The 22942-nt window shown below is 43.9% G+C and overlaps 1 protein-coding gene across 3 annotated transcripts in view; it reads right to left on the reverse strand.

Annotated features, from left to right (window-relative positions):
• Positions 1-14749, reverse strand: part of SMARCAL1 (SNF2 related chromatin remodeling annealing helicase 1) — a 37949-nt gene extending 23200 nt beyond the window's left edge. Inside the window, exons 1-7 of one of the 3 annotated variants that reach the window (XM_082057324.1) lie at positions 14659-14749; positions 12753-13695; positions 12018-12068; positions 9071-9331; positions 7826-7876; positions 3444-3624; positions 2317-2467 (exon numbers count right to left, since the gene is read on the reverse strand). In XM_082057324.1, coding sequence (XP_081913450.1) covers positions 2317-2467; positions 3444-3624; positions 7826-7876; positions 9071-9331; positions 12018-12068; positions 12753-13605 — 1548 coding nt within the window. In that variant the 5' untranslated portion in view covers positions 13606-13695; positions 14659-14749. Of the gene's footprint in view, positions 1-2316; positions 2468-3443; positions 3625-7825; positions 7877-9070; positions 9332-12017; positions 12069-12752; positions 13696-14166; positions 14388-14658 lie in introns of those variants that run through there. The other 2 variants (XM_082057323.1, XM_082057325.1) reach the window with 2 other exon arrangements.
• Between the last annotated feature and the right edge of the window lie 8193 nt (positions 14750-22942).

Consider the following 22942-nt stretch of genomic DNA (forward strand, 5'->3'; position numbering starts at 1 on the left):
GCTTCTTACTGAAAAAAAACCAAACTGATCTGTAGCAGAAATGTGCATGACCTCCTGACAACATTACCTGCTATGCCAAGAGCCAAAGAATGCCGTGACCACTACTGACAGGGAAATTTAGTTTTCCCACTCAACAGGAAACCTCAGGCTGTGAAACACAAGACTTCTAAGCTGTAAACATCTCTCATTACAGCAATGTTTACTCTATGTGAGGATGAAGTACAACTCATCCAGGTCAACAACAACAAAAAAAATCTTTCACTGCCCCTCTTTCTTAAAAAGCCTAAAACCAAACAGAAACAAAAAAAAAACCAAAACCACACACACTCAAAAAAACAAAAACCAAACCAACAAACAAAAAAACCCACAAAAACAAAACACAAACCCACACAAAACAAACAAGTATGAAAATATGAAGTTGACAACACACCACCTACTCTGTGACAGCAGCTGAAATACATGAGGTGATAGTCATTCAAATCAACCTCTTGAAATGCTCCACACACCAGAGCTCCAAACCTACGTGTTCACTATTGAGCACCCACCATTACCCTTGTAATTGTGTCCCCAGTGACATCAACCGCTCTGCAACATTTGAGTTCTGCTGATGTTGCCCTGAAGAGAGCAGGCCAGGGCTTTAGCAATCGCGATCCAATCCCTACAGAAAAGTATTCAAGGAGCGGTGATGAGAAATGCAATCTTAGTCTTCTGTGGAAATCCTCTCCTCTGTTCAGCAACCACATGCAGCAGCCCGAGGAGTTAACTGTGAGCATCTCACATTTCTCACTACGTAACAAACTAACAATTAACTATCCTTCAACACTTATGGTAAGCACCATGACCAAAATGGGCCAACAAGCAGGCAAGGCTAGAGCCCAAACAAAGAACATGCAGCTGACTCTAAGCCAAAACGCAGACAAAGTTGGCAGCAATGGGAAAATATCTGGAAGCTCCTAGCTGTGACTAATTCACACCGTAAAAGTGATCCTATATTTCTCACCTGATCCTGACCTTTGTCCACAATAAATGTTTTGAAACTGTCCTGACTGTTAATTATTTAAGTTTCAATGCTGAACTCCAAATGCACATAGCTGCAGTGATTCTCACCCAAGAGTACCTCGTATCTTCCTCCTAGCTTCCCATGGCACCTTGAATATAACAGCACTCAGAGGCCTGAGCCCAGAAAGCCAAAATAAAACACAAGCAACTCTGAAAGGAAGACAATTTCTGATAATTCAGCTCTGGAGACACCACAAAAGCTTCTACTGCTACAGTAAAACAAGTAAAGCAAAAATGAACTGAGTAGACTATGGACCATAATAAACTCCACCTTTTTCCACTTTCTGTGACACATTTTCCTTAGATGTGCATCCTTCATGTACCCACAAAGCAACACAGATCATTTTAAAGCAAATGTCCTAACAAAACATCTCCACAATAGCCTCCTGCAGAATCAGGAGTAGGGGAAGGAAGAGGAAATCAAGCACTCAAAGAAAACATCTCATATTGCTTAAATCTTGTGAAGCAGTTTAGCTGCAGGTGCCCAGTGCTTCAGGAAACCAGACCCCAAGTTGTTCCCAGTAGCTGTCCCACAGAAGCCATGGATTCAGGCTGTGTGTTGACCCAGAGGCCTACAGGCCTTTGAAATATCAAACATGATGAGCATCACTCCCTTGTTAAGTAAACTATTTTCTTCTCTTGTCACCCAATATTTTGTTGTACTGCTGGAGGTGAAAATACACACCAAGATGCTCTAGTAACATGGCTACAGCACAAAAACAGCAAATCCCAACCAATACACTTCTCATCAACACAACATTCCAAGGAAAGCTAAACTCCCACCCTCTCCTGCTCAGACATGAAATTATTGACCCAAAACCTCTGGCTCACCCTTCTTTCCCCACAGTGAACATTTCACTAGCCTATGGCAAACAAACAGCCTCAGCATACAAGCCATGATAGTGATTTATTTCAAGATACATTTCCCAACCAAAGAAGCTTTCTTGGGCTGATGATCCACATTAATAAAGGACTCAAATGAGTCAGCAACATACAGTGGACAGGTCAAAAGATGTATTATGACAAACACTTAATGATGATAATGGGGCCTCTTGTACAGAGCAGAGAAGCCCAGCATCTGGGCTTCTATTCTAGCCAATGGACTGGCAAATACTGCTACAAAATGCTTGAAGACAACAAACAATTGCTTGAATTCAACTATTGTCTTTGACAATAACATTTAACTTGTACAGTGCAACACAGATAACCATCACACGTGCTCTACCAGCCGCCTGCACAAGCCCAAGCTGACAGTACCTCTGCCCATGTAAATCTCACAGAAGAAGGAGTCACCACCAGCAAGGGCCATTCCTTCCGGTAATACGCAGCAATGCAGATCGCCTGGATGGTCTTGCCCAAGCCCATGTCATCCGCGAGAAGCAAACGTCCATTTCTTAAAATTGCAAAACTGGTGAAAATAGAGAGGGAAAATAAGTAATAGTCAAGAAATGGTTTACTGTCTGTCCTGGCAGCCAAGATGAGCACAACTCATCACCAATCCTATAACATGGATCACTTGAAAGTGATTTGAGTTCTTCAGTAAACCTGGATCTCCTCAGTCTTAACACAACTGAACAGCTCTCACAAATGCCTCAAAGCTTGGAAGCTCCTGAAGAGAGCAGTTCAGACCAGTCCTTAGAGATCTTGATTTCATATGAGGAGTAGACTCAATACCTTACAATTATTTAAAGCACATTTTTTCCATGATATTACTCCCATTCTGTCCCAGAGTTCACCCTGGCTGAGCTAAGAAAATACTAATAGAAATGTCACTTTACCAGCAGTAAGTACAGAGTTTTCTGGGTTGCATCTTAAAGTCAACAACTAATGACCATGTATGATGGGGACAGGGACATTTAAAAGTTTATCTCTACATACAATTAGTCATTTTAATTCTTTCGGGGCCTGAGCCCCATCTCCTGCCACTTTCCCATGTGTGGTTAATGTTTAAAGAATAACAACAAAAGAGATGCACTTAAAAAAAAAAAAAAACAAAACCAAAAAAACACACCCTTACAAAATTAAAAAAAAAATCACATGAAAACTAGGCACATACTGAATCACAAGACGGAGATCAGAGATGTATCATTTGAACAATTTTATGAGACTAGCAAAATGCTACTTTCCTCCTGACTCACGATGAAGAATTCTAGCTAGGAACAGAAAAGATGTGTCACTCAAAAAAAAAAAAAAAATCCACAAAAAAGCCCCCAACAAAACAAACCACATAATACCAAACAACCAAGAACCCAGAGTGCCAGAGTGCAACAGCTTGAGACTCTGGAGAAATGTGGAGTCCTCCATGGAAGAGAATGCAGCCTGGGCACCAATATAAAGCACACAATTCTAGGCAAGGACTGGAACAGCATGCAAAAAGGACATACTTCACACCTTCCCGCTGAAAGGGCATGAGGCTTGTCACAATTTCCGAGTCCACAACTGAAAGGTCAGCGTCAGGAATGTCTGTCTGTGATGTAGATCTCTGTATTTGAGCTGCAAAGGTTTGTATTACCGCCTCAGGCAGTGGCTCCACTTCTACTGACACAAGGCTCTGTAACACTTCCACTGCAAAGAACAGAGTAGTTTATTATGAGAAAGGGCAACATACAACTCATGTTAGGGATATCAGGGCGCAACCCTCAACTTCATCAACAATATTATTTCCTATCCTGCAACAACTCAAGAAAGCACTGCATCATGCACAGGTGCTGGCCTGGCCTCTTCCCTGAAGTCTATTTCAGAACCACATGATGAATCACATCTCCTCCCCTCATATCTAGACTCATTTATAAAAAAAAAAATGAAAGTCTGATGCCATCATTCAGAGTTGATTGCTACTAATACAGCTGGAGCTGGATTATTCACACTGAGGGCAGCTTAGGGCACACTTTACTCAGAAATAAAAGTATGGATTTGGACAAAAGAGCTCCTAAAGCCTAAAAGGCAGGGGCATCTTTAGCTTGACCTTGGGATTCTGCATTAAACACCTCTGAGGTCTCCACCACCAGGAATGACTTGAGACACAGTTACCTACATACGATCATACATCTTCAGCTTTGAAACTTTCTTCTCCTCCTATTCCCCAAATTCACACAGGTTTGGCCCTACCTCCACTTTATCACCTCTCATTGACCATGTTCGGATAACAAAACAGGATGCACCTCCAGACTCAGAGAAACTGTTCTTGTACCACCATCAGCAGCACTCTGACTGCCATCCTTCAGAGACATGGTACCAACAGAATCTCCCTGCTCAGCTGGTGTCCACTGCTGTTCTCCTGGACCGAAGTAGCTTGTGGCCTAGAACCAGCCCACAAGCAGACACTTGAGTCCCTCAGCACTACTGTTTTTGCAATACGTTCTGCTGGGAGGGATGCAACTTGAATTTGAGGAAGTGGCTTATCATAGTTGATTCCACTTTCTGCAAGCACTGATGCATGCTTGGGATTCTTCTGGAAAGGATTCATGCCAGGTAGAGGTTTGATGGGTGGACTACTTTTCCCTGCAATCATTTTTATCATCTCAAAGTGATCAGTATAAAGTTGCATGTGGGTGGCACCCTCATCTTGAGCATAGATCTGATGGGTACAAAGTGGACGACTGTTTTTAGTCTTATAAACTTTATGTCTTCTTTTTAGGATTAGCTTCGTACACTAGCTTTCCTTCATGAAGCTTCTCAACTTTACCTGCAGCACAAAACCTTCCTGGCTGAACTAAAGGGATCCCCAACCTCTGTGATGCAAAGACCTCAGGGCCTTCACCCTTTTAACCCATGTGTCACAACAAGGAAAGCGTCAGGGCAATTATCCTCCTACACAACCTTATTTCAGTCCCCTCCAGTAATCCCTCTATCCCATCCCCAAAAGATTTCTCCTTAGTCCAACAGTAAGTTTCTATGAAAACAAATACCAGTATAAAACATGCAGTGAGCTGGGACCAGGAAAACATGTTTAGTAGTCAGTCTTTGACCACCGATTGAGAAACAAAAGGCACCTTTACACTAGGAACACAATGCACGCACACAGATCCTTTATTCCAGGAAGCTTTTTTTTTTTTTATTTAGTGGTTGATTTGTACATGAAGTCAGGAAGACATAAACCAACTCTGTTTGCAGAAATAACCAGAGCTATGCAAACTGAAATAAAAGCTCACTATACCAGCAGTAAATGCTCCTCCAGAATTCAGTTATCTCCAAGAAGAAAGCAGGATGGATCCATGCCGTATGAAGGGGGGAAACAATTCCAAGAACTATACATATTAAAATACTTCCATTTGTGGTTGGGCAATGACCAAACTTTTAAAACTCTCCAGTTCAATTTCTACTTCTTCAACAGCAGGAACTCTCTCCACCCAAAGTACAGCACAAGCTTGTTATTACACTCATAGACTGAGCTATGTGTTAGCATAATTGCTACAATTTGCTCACTGATAATTCTGTTGCTATTGTTCTGTACATGAGCTGAGAGAGTGATTAAGATATATCTGCCACCAGCATGATTCATCCAACAGACATTTTTTACTGAAGTGACCTTTATATAACTGAGCAACTAGGCAAAGAGATATTAACCTCTACAAACAGTTCTCAGCTAACAGATATCTCTGCTGGAAATGGCAACCAGGCTTTTGAAATTATTTTCCTTTTTTCTTTTTTTTCTCATGTTGATGTAGGTGAATGAACAGGAACAAAGTGAATGCTATTCCTCAAAAAGGCACATGCTAGGAGCCTCAAATGCCCTCCCAAATTACATCCTGCAAGAACATTTACAGAGATATATTTGTTTTTTGCTTTCCTTTGATCCATGGGATTCTGAATACTTCACGTGATGTACACAACTGCCAGCAAGCGTGGCCAAGAGAGTGACAAACTGGGAGATGATGTGTTTGCTCTACCTCACACATGCTACAGGATCAGGCCCTTTGCATGTACAAAAGACTCTTTTAGAAAACTGAGATCATCAGCTCTCATAGAAATCAGGGCCTGTCAACACCCCAATCCTGGAGTTTCATAATAGTCTTCCCCGCAAAACACTCATTTTCATGAACTGATATTCCTACAAGGCCCCACAAGGCCCTACAACCATTACTAGTGTTATTAAAACGTGCATCACAGAAGCATGCAGATACTCAATTATTAAACATGCTTCAGTATCCCAGGGAAGCAAGAGCCCATGCTGGAGAAAAACTACTCTGAGCAACAGCATTTCAGCTCTGAAACACTCAGCCACACTTCCTAAACACAAGTGTAAAGCACCTCATTTATTATCTTTCTGAAGCTTATCCCGATCAAATTCTACAGCTGCATACCCTCACACAACTACCAAGGCAAACACAACAGGCCAACTGGGATAATAAATAATAATTCTAACACTTACGACTTGTGCAATGCTATTGATCTCAAAGTATTCTATAAACTCTACTAATATAAAAAACTAAGAAGCAGATATGCTAAGAGCAAGTTGCTGAGATTAGATTCTTCTAAGTGGCATCCATAAAAACAAAACAAAACAAAAACAAACACACAAAAACAAACACACACACACACAAAAAAACAAAACAAAAAAACCACAACAACAAAAAAAAAACAAACAAAAAAGACGAAAAAAAACCCAGCCCTACACTTCATTTCAGTGAGTCACAGTTTCACCTGCATTATACAGAGGCATAAAGGCAGGAGTCTACCAGTCAACTTCTACCAAGAAATGAACATGCTAGCGACACCACATGCTTAGATTCCTCTTGCAAGGGAAGGTATGATGCTCTCTCAAAAAGACTTTTTTGCTAAGCTTTCTTTTAAACATCTATCAACCAACACCAAAACATTTTAGTAGAGTATGAAATTCTGCTTCAAGCAGATCTGCACACTTCTGCAAAAGAAACAAGCAGCTCTTCTTCTTTGCCTCAAAATCAACTCAGCTATGGAAGCAACCTGAATTCCAACCTGCCTCATGCACCAGTTAAAGACTCAGCAGTAACATGTGAGGCTGAAGAAAATCAGCAAGACAATCATCCAGACTGCAACTGTGGATGAACTGGTTGTTACAGAAATTATCAGCTGACTTGAAAATCTAGTGCTCTAACCCGAAAAACAAAATTTGCTGGGTGTGAAAGAGCACAACACTGCACACTACTTTAATCTTGTAGTAAACCAAAATGAAGAATTGGAACTAAAGCAGCCTGATACGTGTTTGTTTTCTAAGCAAGGGGTGGCTGTGTCGGTTTATGAATTGATACACACAAAAGGGAGCAAGGCGGGCTGGCACTGAGGAGAGCACACGGTAAGGACAGCTGAAAGAGTCAGTAAGATGGAATTTCTGTAAGGACAAGAAGGCCTGGCAGCCATCCTGTTGACCTCTTCAAATTTGGCAAGTGAGAACAGAGGAATCCATTCTCCTGCAACTCTTTAGTTCAAGTAGAGCTGCTTTTATAAGCAATAAAAATAACTTTGTGATAGTAAATATCTACATATGCTCTAAGAAATGGCACATAAATTCAGTGCAGAATCTGATAAAAGAGCCAGCCTCCCAATGGGCCACTACAGGATTTCCATTAACAACACACATTTATAAAGTTTTGAGTCTGGGCAAACAGCGTAAATGACAAAACAGGAAGACATCTGCTTCACAGTTCATTAGCAACTTATCTCCCTAGAGCAAAAGTCTCCTTAGCCCAAAAAGTGAAGTTAGAATTCATCTGCCTCCCAGAAGTGAAGTTAGAATTCATTTGTCTCCCCAGAAAATAGCCATAGCCAGGAAAATGCAGCTACTCACTCAGTTTGGGATAGTCCTCCAGCAGGAAATTCCACTTTCTGGTGTTCATATCTGCAATAGTTACAACAAACACTGTAGTAAGTCTATTTTTTAAAAGACTGAATCCTCTGTAAAAACATGGCTATCCATTCATATACTCTGCATTTCAGAATTGCTTTAAAAGAATTCTTACCTTGTCCAGCAATCAATTCTCCTCTGCTTGCTTTCACATTAAGCAAACAGTTTGAAGAAGACTTAAAAGTATGAGCACACATATAGAAGTGGTGGCATCAATGGCACAAGCCAAGGTCAGCCCCTGCTAATGAACTATCACAAAGAATCCACCTGCCCAAGGATTTCGGCAGCCATTTCCTCTTCACTGCAAGACGGGATGAGGAACGCACAAGAAGGTTCCTGTTTGTTAACCAACAAACTCTGACTTCGGTCAGTAACACAAACACTTCGAGTTGTACCTCTGTACCCTACAGACCACGTGCTCAGGATGGTACAGAAGAAATTCCCCAATTCACCGATACCCAAAACGTAACATGAACGCCAGACTTGTCCGGCAGGTTTATCCTGAGTAGCACCTGCCTACAACTTCCAGGGAAGGTTAGAGTCAGCTGAAGACACAATGAGCCAAGCAGGACCCTGCCAAAAGAACAAGAGCTCCAGGATTTGCTCCCCATGCTGTCACTGACATGCTGTGACACCGCACAGGTCACCTCATCATGCTGTACTTCATTTGCCACATTACAAGTGGGGAAAACCTGGTTATTTACCATTGAAATCTGAATGCAAACATAAGTGCTCTACAGTTCCACCTGCCTCAAAAATACCAGTAAAGCTGCTGGTAAACTCAACCTGCTCAGGCAGTTGCCGCCCTTATACATGACAGTAAAGCAGTAGAAATATGAGAATGTCCAATTGCATTTGATAATAAAAACAAGAATTTAGGCATGGCCTCCATACTGCTGGCAAATTACCAGTGTATCCTGCCTCAACAGTCAATGTAATGATGCCAAGTCTTGAAATATCACCTTAGCTAAGTGGCCCAGAAGAGGACATGTTCTGGCACAAAGAGCAGGACACAGATACAGCAATATAACAGAACTACAGGAGCTCTCAAAATCTTCAAAGTAAACTCTCTCATGTTATTTCGGGGGATAGGTTCTCACAATTTCTCTCCTCTGAAGCATTCACAAGCACTCCAAGAGTGGCTCCAACAATGTCATTAGAATAAAGCAGAAATAACCAGAGACTTACCATAATTTCTGGAATTCATCTGTTTGAACACTCCAATCACTTCTGCAGAATACCCAATATCAACCTCAAACCGCAAGCGAGAGATCAGGACGCATTTCCCTTTGACAAGGGCTGAGGGTTTCTTCCAGTTCTTACACATCTTCAAGAGGGATTTCACATCAACTCTATTGCCAACAGAATGAGAGCCTGATGCCAAGCCAATTGCATTTTCTCCTTCCAGTGGTGCCAGAATTACTGACGAGAGTTGATTTGCTGCTTTCACTAGGGAGGAAAAACATGCGATACAGAGAAAAGAATTAATAACAAAGAACATGGATAAACTAAAAATGCACAGGATGCTTTGGGAAGAAAAGGGACAAGAGGATGACAAACAAACCATGCACCTTCAAGTTTAAAAGGAATGACAATTCCTTGCTTTTACTACCAGGGACAAAGAGAAGAGAGTGATGGTCTGGAGGAGCAGGTTGATGGGATTTTCCACAGAGAACACAGCAGGGGCAGAGAGAACATGTGACAATAGGTGAACAAGGTCCTGTCCAGCATGCTCACTGCATTAAGATCCCTGTCTGTCAGCAATCCCAAAACATGGCTCACTAGGCAATCTGCAGAACCACATTCAGCAGTAAATCACACATAGTCATACAGCATTTTCACTTACAAAGTTACAGTGACAAGGGTGTGGTGATCAATGGTATGTGCCTGAAAAGACAGGAAGGTATGTCTGCAAAGAGCAAAGGAGAAACTCTAAAAATATCTGCCTCCTGTCTGACACCAATGTCTGATATGCAATCTCATCTAGCACAAATGCTGTATATTCACAATACTACAGGAAGGATATCAGGAAGGAATCTAGTCCAACCCCCTAAATCTCCTCTGTTGCAACTTAAGGCCATCATCCTTTATTCTATTGTGTCTTATAGGTAAGATTTGTACTTTTCCCCAGCCATCTGCACTCCCATCTTACTGATCACCAGCAACCGCCTCCCTCATGATGCCAGGGCATGGGAAGAAAAGGGATACAGCATTTTATAGCTGCTAGTCTGAGACCACAGCTATCCACACTAATAAACACCCCACTTTTCCCTGAGTATCTCTGCCAATCTCTACCCATATGTTGTCTTTATTATTATAGATGAACTGTGATGGTTAAGGAACAAGAACCATTTTTAAATTGTATATTCACAGCATCAAAATAATGAATTTCTTCCCCAAAACTCCAGCTCTCATGTACTGCAGTAATACAAGGATTCACTACCATCTCCGGAGTCCATTAGACTCAAGAGCACTAAGCACATTCTGCTTCCTTGTATTTGTAAAGAGAGGCAACCTCCCCTATCCAGCAGCTGTTCAGACTAAGCCTAGGTGAACTAATCCTCTGAGGTTTAAGCTGCACATTATGATCCACCCTGTTTCTTTTTAAATAGTCCAGCTTACTGCTATGCAACAACTTAAACAAATGTAAGTTCGGTGGTTTCAGATTTGAAAAGGAAAACAAATGAAAAAGAAGCAAATTCAGACACATTCTTCCTAACCAGTTACTAAGCCATCTGGATTTCTTCAACCTTTATTTTTTTAAAATAAGTGACTTCCAGAATAAACCCAAGCATTTGAGATTTTCACTCCAAAGAAGTCTCAGAGCACAAAGTGAGAGCAATGTTTAAAGTAGAGGAATAGGAAATCACCAATTTAGATTTTCTCTCCCCAATGCACCAGTCAAAAGAATTTAGATGCTACTGTTTCAGCATGGTGTAGTTAGAGTTCATCTCTACAACTAATAACTGAAAGAAACTGAAAAAAACACCATACTTTACTATTTTATTTCTATATCTGTTTCTAAGCTTGACTGTACCTTTACAGTACAAAGAAAGAAAAGTAATACAGGACAACATCATTCAGAAGAACAAAATTAACAGTGGAAGGTTTTAAAATAATTGTTTTAACACAAGACTTCAAACCAAGGCCCTTTTAAGCCAGTTCCCTCTTCTCAGGGTATTTTTCCCCTACTATTCTAGTCCAATGTTGATCACATATTCTCTTCCCTTATAAACCAGAACTTTCCACACAGAACTCATATATTTGATAGCTTTAAGGAAAAAAAGCCTGATTTCTAAAAACCATCCTCTTCATTTGCAAGCTCCTTGGTACAGAGACTCTGCTCTCATCTGTACTTGATAGACTTCAAGCAAACCAGCAGCATTTAAATTATAAATGTGTGGCAACCCACATGGGAAGCTAAAATACCAGCACTCAACTGTGGGTTTTTCAAAGTGCTCAACATAGGCCTAATTCTGTTCCCACTGAAATCAATAGTGATTTATCACTTGCTTCAATACAATGTGCTTTTGAAAAGCTTACCTGAAGTGTTTGCCTCTATCACCTCTCAATCTTTCCAGAACAAAATGACAGGAGAGAAAAAAAGATAAAGCCATCCTTGTTATGCCAAAAAAAGGCAAATCCATTTTCAGTCTCACTCAGAGCCCTAGAGAATTGCCCTTTTTCCTTTCCTGACACCCCAAATTAACAGGAAAATATGTTAAAAAAATAAAAAGCTGTTTAAAAAGAGAATACATGAATGGACCTAGAAACTAAGCATTAGACGGTGGAACACATTCAGTTCTCAATACAGACTCATATGAAGTACCTGCACAGCAGATACTTTTTTTCCTATGATCAGTCTTGTTGGTTGCTGAAAAATTCAGCAATGGCAGAAAAAGTTAAAGTAAACTTATGCTGGGCATTTAGATTATGTGAAAAACTAAAGTTATCTCTAATCAACTACAAAGTGTCAGAAAAATCTTATGAGCTAGATGCCTAAAAGATGAGTGCTCTGTTTGAGTAGCTCTGCTTTTATTACTCCAGACAATAACAAAGCAAATAATAATTATGAAAGGGAGAGGAAGGGGGTGATGATTTGGATTGTTTATCATTCAACAATTCATTTACTTACTGAAATTGCTGTAATCTTCCAAGCTGAAATTCCATTTTTTCATAGTAGGATCTAAAATAGAGCAGAATATGAATCATTTGGGGTAGAAAAAAGTGCTGTTGTGAAATGTTCATGCAAGGTAAGAGAGAATTCAATCTACTCTTGCAAACTTTTTGGCACACATCTGAAAAACAGTATACTCAAGTTTACAGCCACATGACACCAAAAAAAGCCATAGGACGCATCAACACTAAGACAAGAATGCAGCAGTCATTCACAGGGAACAGCAACACATGGTGGGGAAACAGAAGTAGAATATCATAAACGAAGGCAGGGAGAAAAGACCAGAAGGAAGTCAAAAGGTGGAGACTCCACTGTTCTCAGTAACCCAGTTAACAGGATTAGCTCATCAACTCCGAAGTACAGCTGAAGTGACCCATCTTCCCATACCAATTTATGAATACCGTGTCTCTTCCTTCACTCCCAGAAGACTCTGACCAGCTGTCATCACTAGACTTCTCAAAACACTGTTCATAACACAGAGCTTCTGATTCCTTGGCTAAATCCAAGCTCAAGCTATTTATGCTCAGAATTTCTTTCCAATTTCAGCTGTCTTTACTTTTCCAAACCCCGATTAATACCACATATTCCACCCCAGCAATAGCTGCACTGCTAAGAGCATATAGCAACTGCAGTTCCAGCAGACACTGAAACTTCAAGTTAAAACAGAGGTAACAGCAAGCAATCAATTCTTACCATAGCTTTTGCTCGGTATCTTCTTAAACAAAGCAATGAGTTCAGCATTATACCCTACTTCAACCTGGAATCGGTCTTCCCCATATTTTACACACTTTCCTTTTGTAACATTATTTGTTTTTTTGCAAGAGGCAGCTTCAAAGGCGGGCCCCACACCGGCAGAGCTGGTCAACTTCTGCATCTTACTGCTGGCCTGAGAGGCACAACCTCCCCCTTCTCTTTCTGTTGGTCTGTTTATCAGCATTTCTGAATCACTTTGGGTGGTGCTACTTGGTGGTGAAACAGATTTGTTCTGACTTTGTAAATCTTTACTACCATCAGGGTGCCTGTTATCAATTACTCTAGTATGAGATGGTTCCGTAGGGTTTTTGAAAGCTGGGTAGCATTCAGGCTGTTGGAATGTATCAAGATTAATTAAAGCTTGCTGTCCATGTTGCTGACCACGAGCATCCAAGTAACGTTTATGGGAATAACTCGGAGAATTTGGGATCATTGTAGGGAATTGCTTAATGCCACTCGCTTGTTCTGAGTCCTCTGAACAATTCTTTTGTTGCTCTCCACATGAGCCAGCCATCTGTTGGTTTGCAGTGTAATGGTTATAATCTTTCTGAAGATAGCTCTTCTGCACCCCAGGACTGTTTGGATTCTGCTGGTGCTGGGTATTAAACCTGACATGATTGTTTTCTTGCTTCAAGTTTCCCCAATTGCTTGGACTCTGTTTTTTCACTTGAAGTCCAACGCTCCCCACCTGCCCACCTCTTTGGGCTGCAAGCCTCTCTGCTCTCCTAGCCAAAGCCTTCTGGCGGTTCTCTTCAATTCTTCTCTTTTGTTCCTCTGTAAGGCCTGATGACATCTTCAATAATTCAAACAATACATCTGAATCAAAACTGCATTGGGAATTAATAACAGAGGCACCTCCTTCTTTACATGAATAGAGGCCAGCCTACAAAAGAAAAAAAAAAGGAGGGAAACAAAGAGACAGGAAGTTTCAAATCTGTTCACCTCAAAAATGCTTATTGTATCAATAACTCCGTATTATTAGTGACTGTGTATTACTGCAACTGATCCTACAAAAAAAAACCAGTAGTACAGATACAGCAAAGCAGTCAGACCAATGCTGAGCCATTATCAGCAAGGAGATACTGACAACCACTTCTGGGGATTTGTATGCCAGTCCTATATTGATAAAACATAAGGAAAAAAGGAGAAAACCACTATTCCACTACAGTTCTGTGCACTCTTCTCTACAAATCCTAGCAGAACTAATAAAATAGCCAAGCACATGGACACCCTGCACTGCAGAGCCAGCCCTGCAAAAGCAAACACAGGCAAAACAACACATCTCTGCACAGTCTCATGTGGAAGCGTTTCATAGTTCTCAAAACCTAACAGCAAAGATGGGACAACAACCCACCTCTCCTGAGCACCTTCCAGTTCTTGGGCATCTCAGCATGTAGCAGATACACACTCAGTCCCAAAGGGCAGAGTCAGCTTCTGCCTTGAGAAACGTCCACTCGCAGACTAAGGACCTTCTGATAAAAGCAAGGCCCTGGCTCCTACCGCATTTCCATTTCTCCCTTCAGCTACTTCCTGCCTCACCCGCGGGGCTCTCGCCTCCTTCAGCCCTCAAGCGACCGACTTTCCTCACCGCCCTGTACGAAGTGAGGCCGGCTCCCTGCCGCACTCCTCTGCCAGGCACCAGGCTCTCCTGTCCCCAGCTCCACCGGGGGCTCGGCCCTACCCCTGCAACTGGGGTCCCGCCGTCCTCAAGGGCCACCCGCCACCCCACTGGGGCTCAGAGATCCCGCCGCAGGCCGCAGTCCCTCCCCGCGGGCTCCCCTACATCCCACCCCGGGCTGAGCCCCGGCCCCACCGCCATCCCCTCCCCACAGGCCCGCACACCCACCGGCGGCAGGGGCGAGGGACGACACCACCACAGCGCGCTCAGCCGCGCAAACTACAACTCCCAGCAGCCCTCGCGCTGCCGCCCGGCGGCACTTAAACGGCCGGCACGCGCAGCATGCCCGGCGCTAAAAACGGGCGCGCGCGGCGCTCGGCACGCTGGGAAATGTAGTCTTCCTCCCGCGGCGCCATCTTAGGGGCGCTGGGAGCTGCGTGGTGTCGCCGTAGGAGCCCCCCCCTCGTCACCTTCGGAGGGGTTTGGCTCGGCCCCACATGCGCGGTACGGGGCTCTGCTGCCGGCTTGGTCTGAGGCTTTGCCCCAGGCAGCTCCCAGCGCTGCACGGCTGGGGCAGGGCTCCTCGCATGGCTGCCTCTGGTGTGTTTAGGGCCTGTGCAAGGAGCTGTTGAAGCAGGAACATTGTTTTCGCAGTTGGGGATCTGAGGCCTGACCGCAGCAGGTGGGGACTGAGGGATGTCTGGCTATCAGATCCTGATTGTAAAACAAAGTCTCCTTGTACTAATCTCGGAATCCAAAGTGATTCCTGTGGTTAAAAGTTAAACTCGGGGGAAGGTCAGTCAGAGAAGCCAATAAACCATACTTCAAATGGAAATCGTTAAATATAGGGAGGGGGGCTGTTAGAATTAGATTAGTGAGACAGGTAAACTGAGGCAGGGCATCTAGGAAGTGTCAGGTAGGCTGTAAACCTGGTGGTACCAGCCCCTGGGGAACAGGATGGAATGTGTGGCCGGGATTCAGGAGGAATATGAGTAATGTCTTTTTGCCCTGTTCCGTGTGCCTACCCTTGGGTAGAACACCCAAGTTTGCAAAATCGTTAATAAAATATGCTTGGCTGAGAGATCCTGCCTGATCCTATTACATTGGCAAGATGATAGTTTCCTACACCTGTCACGCCAAGGTGTGTGGCTTTTAAGTGAGGAATAAAGAATGGTAGTATGGCATGAGGAAGAGTGAGAGCACTGCTGTGAGCAGCAAGGAGGGAACCTCCCCCAGGGAGATAACAGCAGTAGCTGACAGTGGCGCAATGCTGGTGTCTGTAGTCCGTGAAATGTGGTGAAGATGGGGGGATGTCCCTGGTGACTGGACAGGGGCAAATGTCAGAGCTATTGACAGGAAGGGCCCAAAAGAGGAGCCAGGAAACTACAGGCCACTCAGTCTTACTTCAGTCTCTGGGAAAGTAGTGGAGCAAGTCCTAGAAACTGTCACAAACCAAATGAAGCAGGTGGTTGCGAAAAGCCAGCATGGATTTACCAAAGGCAGATCATGCCAGACTAACCTGGTCACCTTCTACAATAGAATAACTTTTCCTGTCCACATGGGGAGAGCAGTTAATGGCAGCCTGTCACAAGCGAGGTCCCTCAGGGATCGATGCTGGGCCCCGTGCTGTTCAACACATTGCACTGGAAGAGGTTTCAGCTTGATATAGGAAGGAATTTTTTTACATTGAGAAAAATCAATCACAGGAACAACCTCCCCAGGGATGTGGTAGGGTCCCTGTCACTGGCAGTTTTCAGGATGTGGTTGGACAGGGCACTAGATCACCTCATCTAGGCTCCCTTTCCCGCAAAAGGTTGGACAAGATGATATTTCAATGTCCCTTCCAACCTGGGCTGTTATTCTGTGAACACCATAACAAGATGATTATTCATATTTGCATCAAAGTTCTGAATAAAAGGGTCTGCCAGGATTTTAATTATACAAGTGCCTTGATTATACACATCAAGCTGCCCTTCCTGGACAGTCATGATCCTCGTGTAGATGACCAGAACAATACCTGGGGACAAAGCAGAGAGAAGACCCTGGGGAGCACCATAACCCCTTCCCACCTCTGACTTTCACTGCCCTGCCCAGTGGCAGGTCTGGAGCCACCATCCCTGTCCCCAGATGCCATTTTCTCTCACCTGACAGACCCTTTGGCTGGGGACACCAAAGCCAGCTGGCTGTTTCACAGTTTATTCATTCTTCCTTCTGCTGGTTAATTAGAAAAGGTTATCCTTAAATTGCTTCCTGATTAAGCAGCAGTGACTACCATTAGTCAGGAGCTCGTCAGCCCAAGGAAAACAAGGCAGGCAGCAAGAACGAGGTGTGACTTGACACACAGTGTAGCCCCGGGAGTGCAGTTACTCACCTGGGAATTGCACACACACAGATGTGAGCGTGCCATGTGCACGCACGCACTCACAAACAGGCCGCTTTTAAAGAAAACCACAGGGCTGAGGAGAGGTCTGAGGCCAGAGTTTTATCCCATCTTCTCTTAGGAAGATGGAAAAACAGTCAAAGTTGAACCTTTTACCGGATGAGTGGGTTTGCCAGGAGAGGATCTCATTCCCGTGGTCTCTGTTCAGATCCTCTGCCGTTGCCCTTTCTTCCCCTGCAAGGCAGCAGACTCCAGCTGGCTATGCAGCAGAGAGAGAGAAAGGAATAGATGAGAGACCTTTTTTTTTTCTCCTTCTTGTCACACTTCTAGCTGCCCAAAGCCAAATCAGATCCCAGTGTCACATATGGACAAGAGAGAGAGAACATGCAGAGTATAACTCCATTATATTAACTGTTTCCAGCCACCTTCTTGCCCCAGCACCTATCCAGTTCCAGGTTTCTGGTGATAGCTCCTTATGCTTTGGGAGATCTGGGAAAAAACAAACAAACACACACAAACAACACCAAAAGAAGCCTTGAAAAACACAGAGAAAAGCCTCTATTGTGGACCATCCCCAGCCCATGAAAACAATGGGAGCAGAGCATCATTTGCAGAGAGCTCTTGGGTTGCCCAGTCAGGCAGACACACAGGCAGACGTTGAAGCATTTGCTCCATATGGCACAACTTCAGCAGGGCACAAGTAGCAGCCCAGCCATGCAGAGAAGAGACCTACAAAATGAGAGGCCGTTTGTGAGCAGTTTGCTGGTAGCACTCCAGGTGTCCTTTCAGTCAGAACATGCTTCCAGCAGTGGCTTGGACTCCCCCTCCACATCCTCGATCAGGGAGCAGAGATACAGAAAGAAAATCCTGGGAGGACTTGGGGGGTTGTCACACCCCGGCTCTGCCAGGGAGGAAATGGTTCACCCACTTCTGAAAAAAACTTAAGGAAATGTGTTTCTCGGTGCTGTTCTTACTGGGATCTTCCCATCATTTGGATCGTGCGCTAAACATCCTCTCATAGGCTGGGCTAGCTGGTCCTGACTGCTGACTCCCGAATGAGGACAGGACTGCATGGCCATGCATCATACCTGTTGTATAAGCAGCAGCTAATAGCTGAAATATGAGCGACCCAAGACCCCAGAGCTGTTTTGGAATCTCATAGATTGTCCTCTGAGGGGTTTTGAGCTGTTCTTTGGAGATCCTGCTGCTGTCATGCTGAATATATTCACCCCACTCCACTGCCTTGCCAACACAGCTTTTTGGTTCTCCACATGGACAGAGCTGGCCACCTTCATCCTGGATGTGTGGCCAGCCTGCACACTCTGCTGGGGCTGAATCACACACAGAGCTGCTCTGTGTACCAAATTCATCAGCAGACAACTGGAAATCAGCCCAGGCTGATGGCCCTCAGATGTCCCAGCTTCTTGGAGAGGTTTGGTAGCCCATGCCAATCTCAGAGATACTATTACGAGTGCCCAAATGTGCCAGTCTTTGACTGGGTGTGGAGAACTTGTAGTTGCACCTTCTGAAATAAATTAATCCTATGCTCATGAGCTTTATCAGTTCTTTCTGAGCTAAAACCAGTCAAGTGGCTGGGCATGTGTAGGTCAGCTCTTCAGGGAAGGTCTTGCGGTAGGAGAGTCAGAGAAAGGCCCCTGGACTGACACAGCTGCTTCTAGTTGGATAAACCCTTTTGTGTGGGCTGCTGGGGTCTGACTTGAATACTTTTTACAGCACCTGTCCTCTGTAGGTGGAGGGCTTCAGGGTTGTGCTGCTTCTGCTCTGGTTTGGGGTCCTCAGCACGATTGAAGTTTCCTAATGGGGAACCAGAGCTGCAGGCTCAGAGGGTCAGGGGGTGCTTGGGGCTGGACCTGGGCACATTAGCTGACCCTGCATCCCCCCTTGTACCCATTCTCCCTGGATTTATTTTGTTTGATGGCTGTTAATCCTCTCTACTTGCCCTCTGCCATCAAGGCACACTGACGACCATGACTTGCTGGCCCATTTGACAGCCCAGCCACTACCACAAGTTGACTCTGAATGAGGCCCTTTGCCTGAATGTCTTTGTAGCACCGAAGAAAAAGCTTGCAGTTTACTGAATCCAGCTGCCATGAAACTCAGATGAAAGAAGACCTGCACAGGCTTTTCTGTGAGCTTTTCTAGCATGAGAAGGTTGCTCTCCTTCTCTGACTGCCAGCTCACTGAAGACCACTTTTTTTCCCCTGCTCTTTGACCACCTGGTGCAAGGAAAATTAGTCACTTTCCACTCTTTTGAAGCAGCCGCTTTTATCTACACAGCTTGTTCTTCCCTGGCACGCTGGAGCCTTCCTGCTCTTGTTTATAGTACAACCCCTCCAACAGATTGCAGGGTCTCTTCTCTGCCTTCTGTCCTTCTTGGCTGGATTCCTCTCCACAGCTCCAGTCCAGAGCAATGGTCTGCACAGCACATGGACTCTCTGTTGCTGCCAGGCCACTGCCACACTCACAGGGCTGCTGCAAAGCTGAGCCCACTCTTGATCTTTTATGCAACACAGCCCAGGTGTGGGGGGCAGTTCAATGGCAACCAGAACAAAGATTTAAAAGAGAAAAAAAGCCCACATCCTACATTGAGATGCAAACAGTGTTTCCAAAGCTTCTGTGTCACCAGCATGTAGCACAATGTGAGCTGAGATCCAGCTGAGGTGAGGGCACCAGCAATGCGAACTCTCTAGTATCTTCTGATGTGCTTGAGTTCAGGGCAGAGCACGTCCCTCTGCTCTGCACAACTGAGCTTTATCATGGTGAAATATGGTTCAACTGGCAGAATGGTGCAAAGGTAGAAGGAAAGGCTTGTGTGCACACAGAATTGAACTGCATAAGCTTTATTTCCTTAGGAAACGAGGCTAAACAAACCAAAGTTGCATTCCCAGTTCTATTCTGGAGCTTAAATTACTGGCCTGGTTTTCAAACTCAGAATAAGCAGCTGATCCTATGGCCTTAGTATTGATGTGAAGCCAACTTTTGAGATCCTGTTTGTTAAACCTAGCCACAGTTTTCTGTCCTTTCTCTTCCTGGTGCATGAGAGACCCAGAGATATGGAGAAATCCTTTAAGCAGGAGCATCAGAGGTCACTGATGTTAAATAATTCACCACCAATGTAATATTAATCATCTTTTGCCCTTGCACAGGAGCAGTGTCTCCCCTTGGGGGATCTCCAAGCACAGTCCAGACCAAGAGGAGTTGGCAGAGCAGCTCTGGACTTACGTGGGATGCAAAGTCTGATGCCAAGGGGTTTTCCAAGAGACAGACCCAGGGATGTGGCATGCCTGAGACTTTTCTAAAAGCCCTGAGATTACAGTGGGTTCTGATACAACTGTTTGCCATCCTCTGCTGTGACTTAGATGAGAGCAGCACAAGACCACTGCTTTAATTAGGAATGTGGACTCAGCACAGGACTCTCTTCTGTCTCAGTCTTCACTCAATCAATAGTGCAGGAAGGTTGCTCTCATCTTAGAAACCTCCATGAATGCAGCACATGGAAAGTGAGCCAGGAACTGGCCTTGGCAAACAGCACACTTAAGTACACACTTAACTTGAAGACTGTGCTTAAGCTTGTTAAGCCTCCTCCTTCAAGAGACATTATTTTCCTTTATGTTGGGAGTCTCATCTTCTGCAGAAGGAGGGAGTCACAAGGTGATTTGTTACGTTTTGTATAGCAGCCTGATCTAGAAAGCCCTTGCTGTCAGCTGCAGTATTTTGCCACCAGCTTGTCCCAGTGACTGCCACTGGGCTCCTTGGGATAGCAATTATTCCACAACAGGGAGTGCTCTTGAAGTGTCACAGCAGCGTGCTTCTCGGGAGCTGCTGCCGCCTGCCTGGGCGGTGCTGTATGTCTCTCATTATAAATAACAGGAGTCATAGGCAATGGGAATGCACGCGCCTTTATTTAGAGGGGGTACTTCCGCATTTTGATCACAGTGAAAATCGTGATAGCCAGATCCTGAGAAACAGCTACAAAGGTTCTGTTTAAAAGAATGTGACTACAGAAAGCAGATGCTCATGAAGTTAAATAAGGAATTTAATTAGCCTGCATTTTATCTTGTTTTCAGCAATATAATGACAAATCGCATCTTAATAAAATAACATTAGGGAGCAGCACAACTCCAGTGCTTCAGGAAATGAGAAGCAGTATAAGTTATAGGCTTGTTCCTACTGAAGAAGTCATTCTCATTCAGAAATCTGACATGATGTTAAGATGGATAATGCTTTAGCAAAATGGTCCTTTGGCATTTAGAAAGATTTACAGCCACTTTCAGCTTTAAAAGGCTTAATATAGGGTGGTGGGGGAGAAGGAAGTGACATGAATAGCTCAAGGGATGGGTAGTACAATTAATATTTTTTTATTCCTGTGGTAGCACAGGCATGCAGAGTTCTTTACGGGTGAATAAAAAGAGTTGTCCTTTCCCCAGTGGGGCTATAACTAAACCTAGACACCAAGCAGCAGGTTTAGTGTTTGTCATGTGGATGAATATGTCCAGATTCAATTACAAACTCACATTTGATCTAGGGAATCAGTTTTGTCGGACATTGGGAGGACAAGTCTTGCACTGCCCTGAGAAACATTCATGAAGGATCCACAGATCTCATGTCATGATTTGAGGGCTGCAAAGATTTGTCTAAGCTCAATCGTAACTTCTAGAACTCAAGAAACTAGTGTTGTTTGGAATATTTCTGTCCACGAAAAAGAGTTACAAAACACAATAGTTATAACAATAGAAGATGATGAGATTTAGCTTCATTATACAAGAACAAAGGAACTACTTACCCACTCAGCATGGTTGTGCACTGAATCCTTTCTTTTGTCTGTACCAGGGAGCAGATCCATGTTTTAGATGGTAGATCACGGGATTATCACATAACTGTCCACTGTGAAATGCAGTTTGATCCTGGGTGACATCTTGAGACCATATATTTCACTTGCGGATCATGTGTTGTAACAACAGCTATTCCTGGTGGTCTATTTGACATTCTCCATCTTTCAGATTTAGTGGTTGCTCCATAGCTCTTGTATTAGGAAAGGAGAAAAATGTGAGAGTTTTCTGATTGGATCTCTTTTGCCGTGTGAGGTTGCACACACACGCAGACAGTACACACATTGAGTTTGTACATGTATACGTACGTATATTTGCTGATAGAATAATTTTCCAGATTATTTGATGTATTAATCTGAGATTATGCTGCTGTTGCTGAGGACAGAAATGCTTTGGAAGACATCCATGAATTTGGAGTCTCCTGCCAGTAACTTCTTGGCCTGTGTTTAGTTTAGGTTGATGAGGGCTGAAAGCTGTTGCTCTCTGACAGCTGTTCACTGGTGTATGTGAAATGAGTTTACAATTCTTGATCCAGGTCCTAGAAAGCAGATGTCCATGCTCCAAACCCCACCTTTGCTATTTAGACCTTCACTATCACTGTCTAGAGGGACGGTGATGAAGCTGCTCATTGCTCTGGGGCAGCCTTGAATCAAGGGACAGTGGAGAAGTATGGGTTGGGAGTGGGTCTTCTCTTTTAATGGGCAACAAAGTCCTTTTAAAATTGTCTGGCTGGAGCTAGATTCAAGACTGAGTGTGGAAGAGTGAGGTTTTCCCTTCTCTTTTATCAGTGGAAAAAATTTTGAAATGTATTGACCTGGAAAATCCAAGCTCAGAAGCAGCAGCTGGGTTTTCAGCAAGTCTCTTGTTTCTTTCCCTGTTGTCCATCTGGATTCACTGTAACACAGGGAAATCAAGCATTGCCTCTGATGTCAGGTAACGTTTGGATATGGCCACCATTTCCATACGATTTGCCGGGATGGGTGGTGCTTCCCCCTGCTCTGAGAAGGCATCCTGCTGGGTGCGAAGGGCTTGGGTCTGTAAGTGGTTGGGGTACTCTCCTCATTTGCAGGGTTTCTTTTTGCAGAATTGGACCCTAAGCCCTCCTGGATCTAACTGAGAAGCAATGCACAAATCAAGTCAAATGCTGACTGTGACTGCATCACAGCACAATATCATGCTGACAAAACTTGAAGCTAAAAGCAGTGACATTCATGTCTAGTGATGTCTAATACATCATATGGTTGTAAAATGACAACTGAGTCCTGGAGGACAAAGACTAACC

Source organism: Streptopelia decaocto, assembly GCF_964273445.1.
Source record: "Streptopelia decaocto genome assembly, chromosome: 6".
NCBI lineage: Eukaryota > Metazoa > Chordata > Aves > Columbiformes > Columbidae > Streptopelia > Streptopelia decaocto.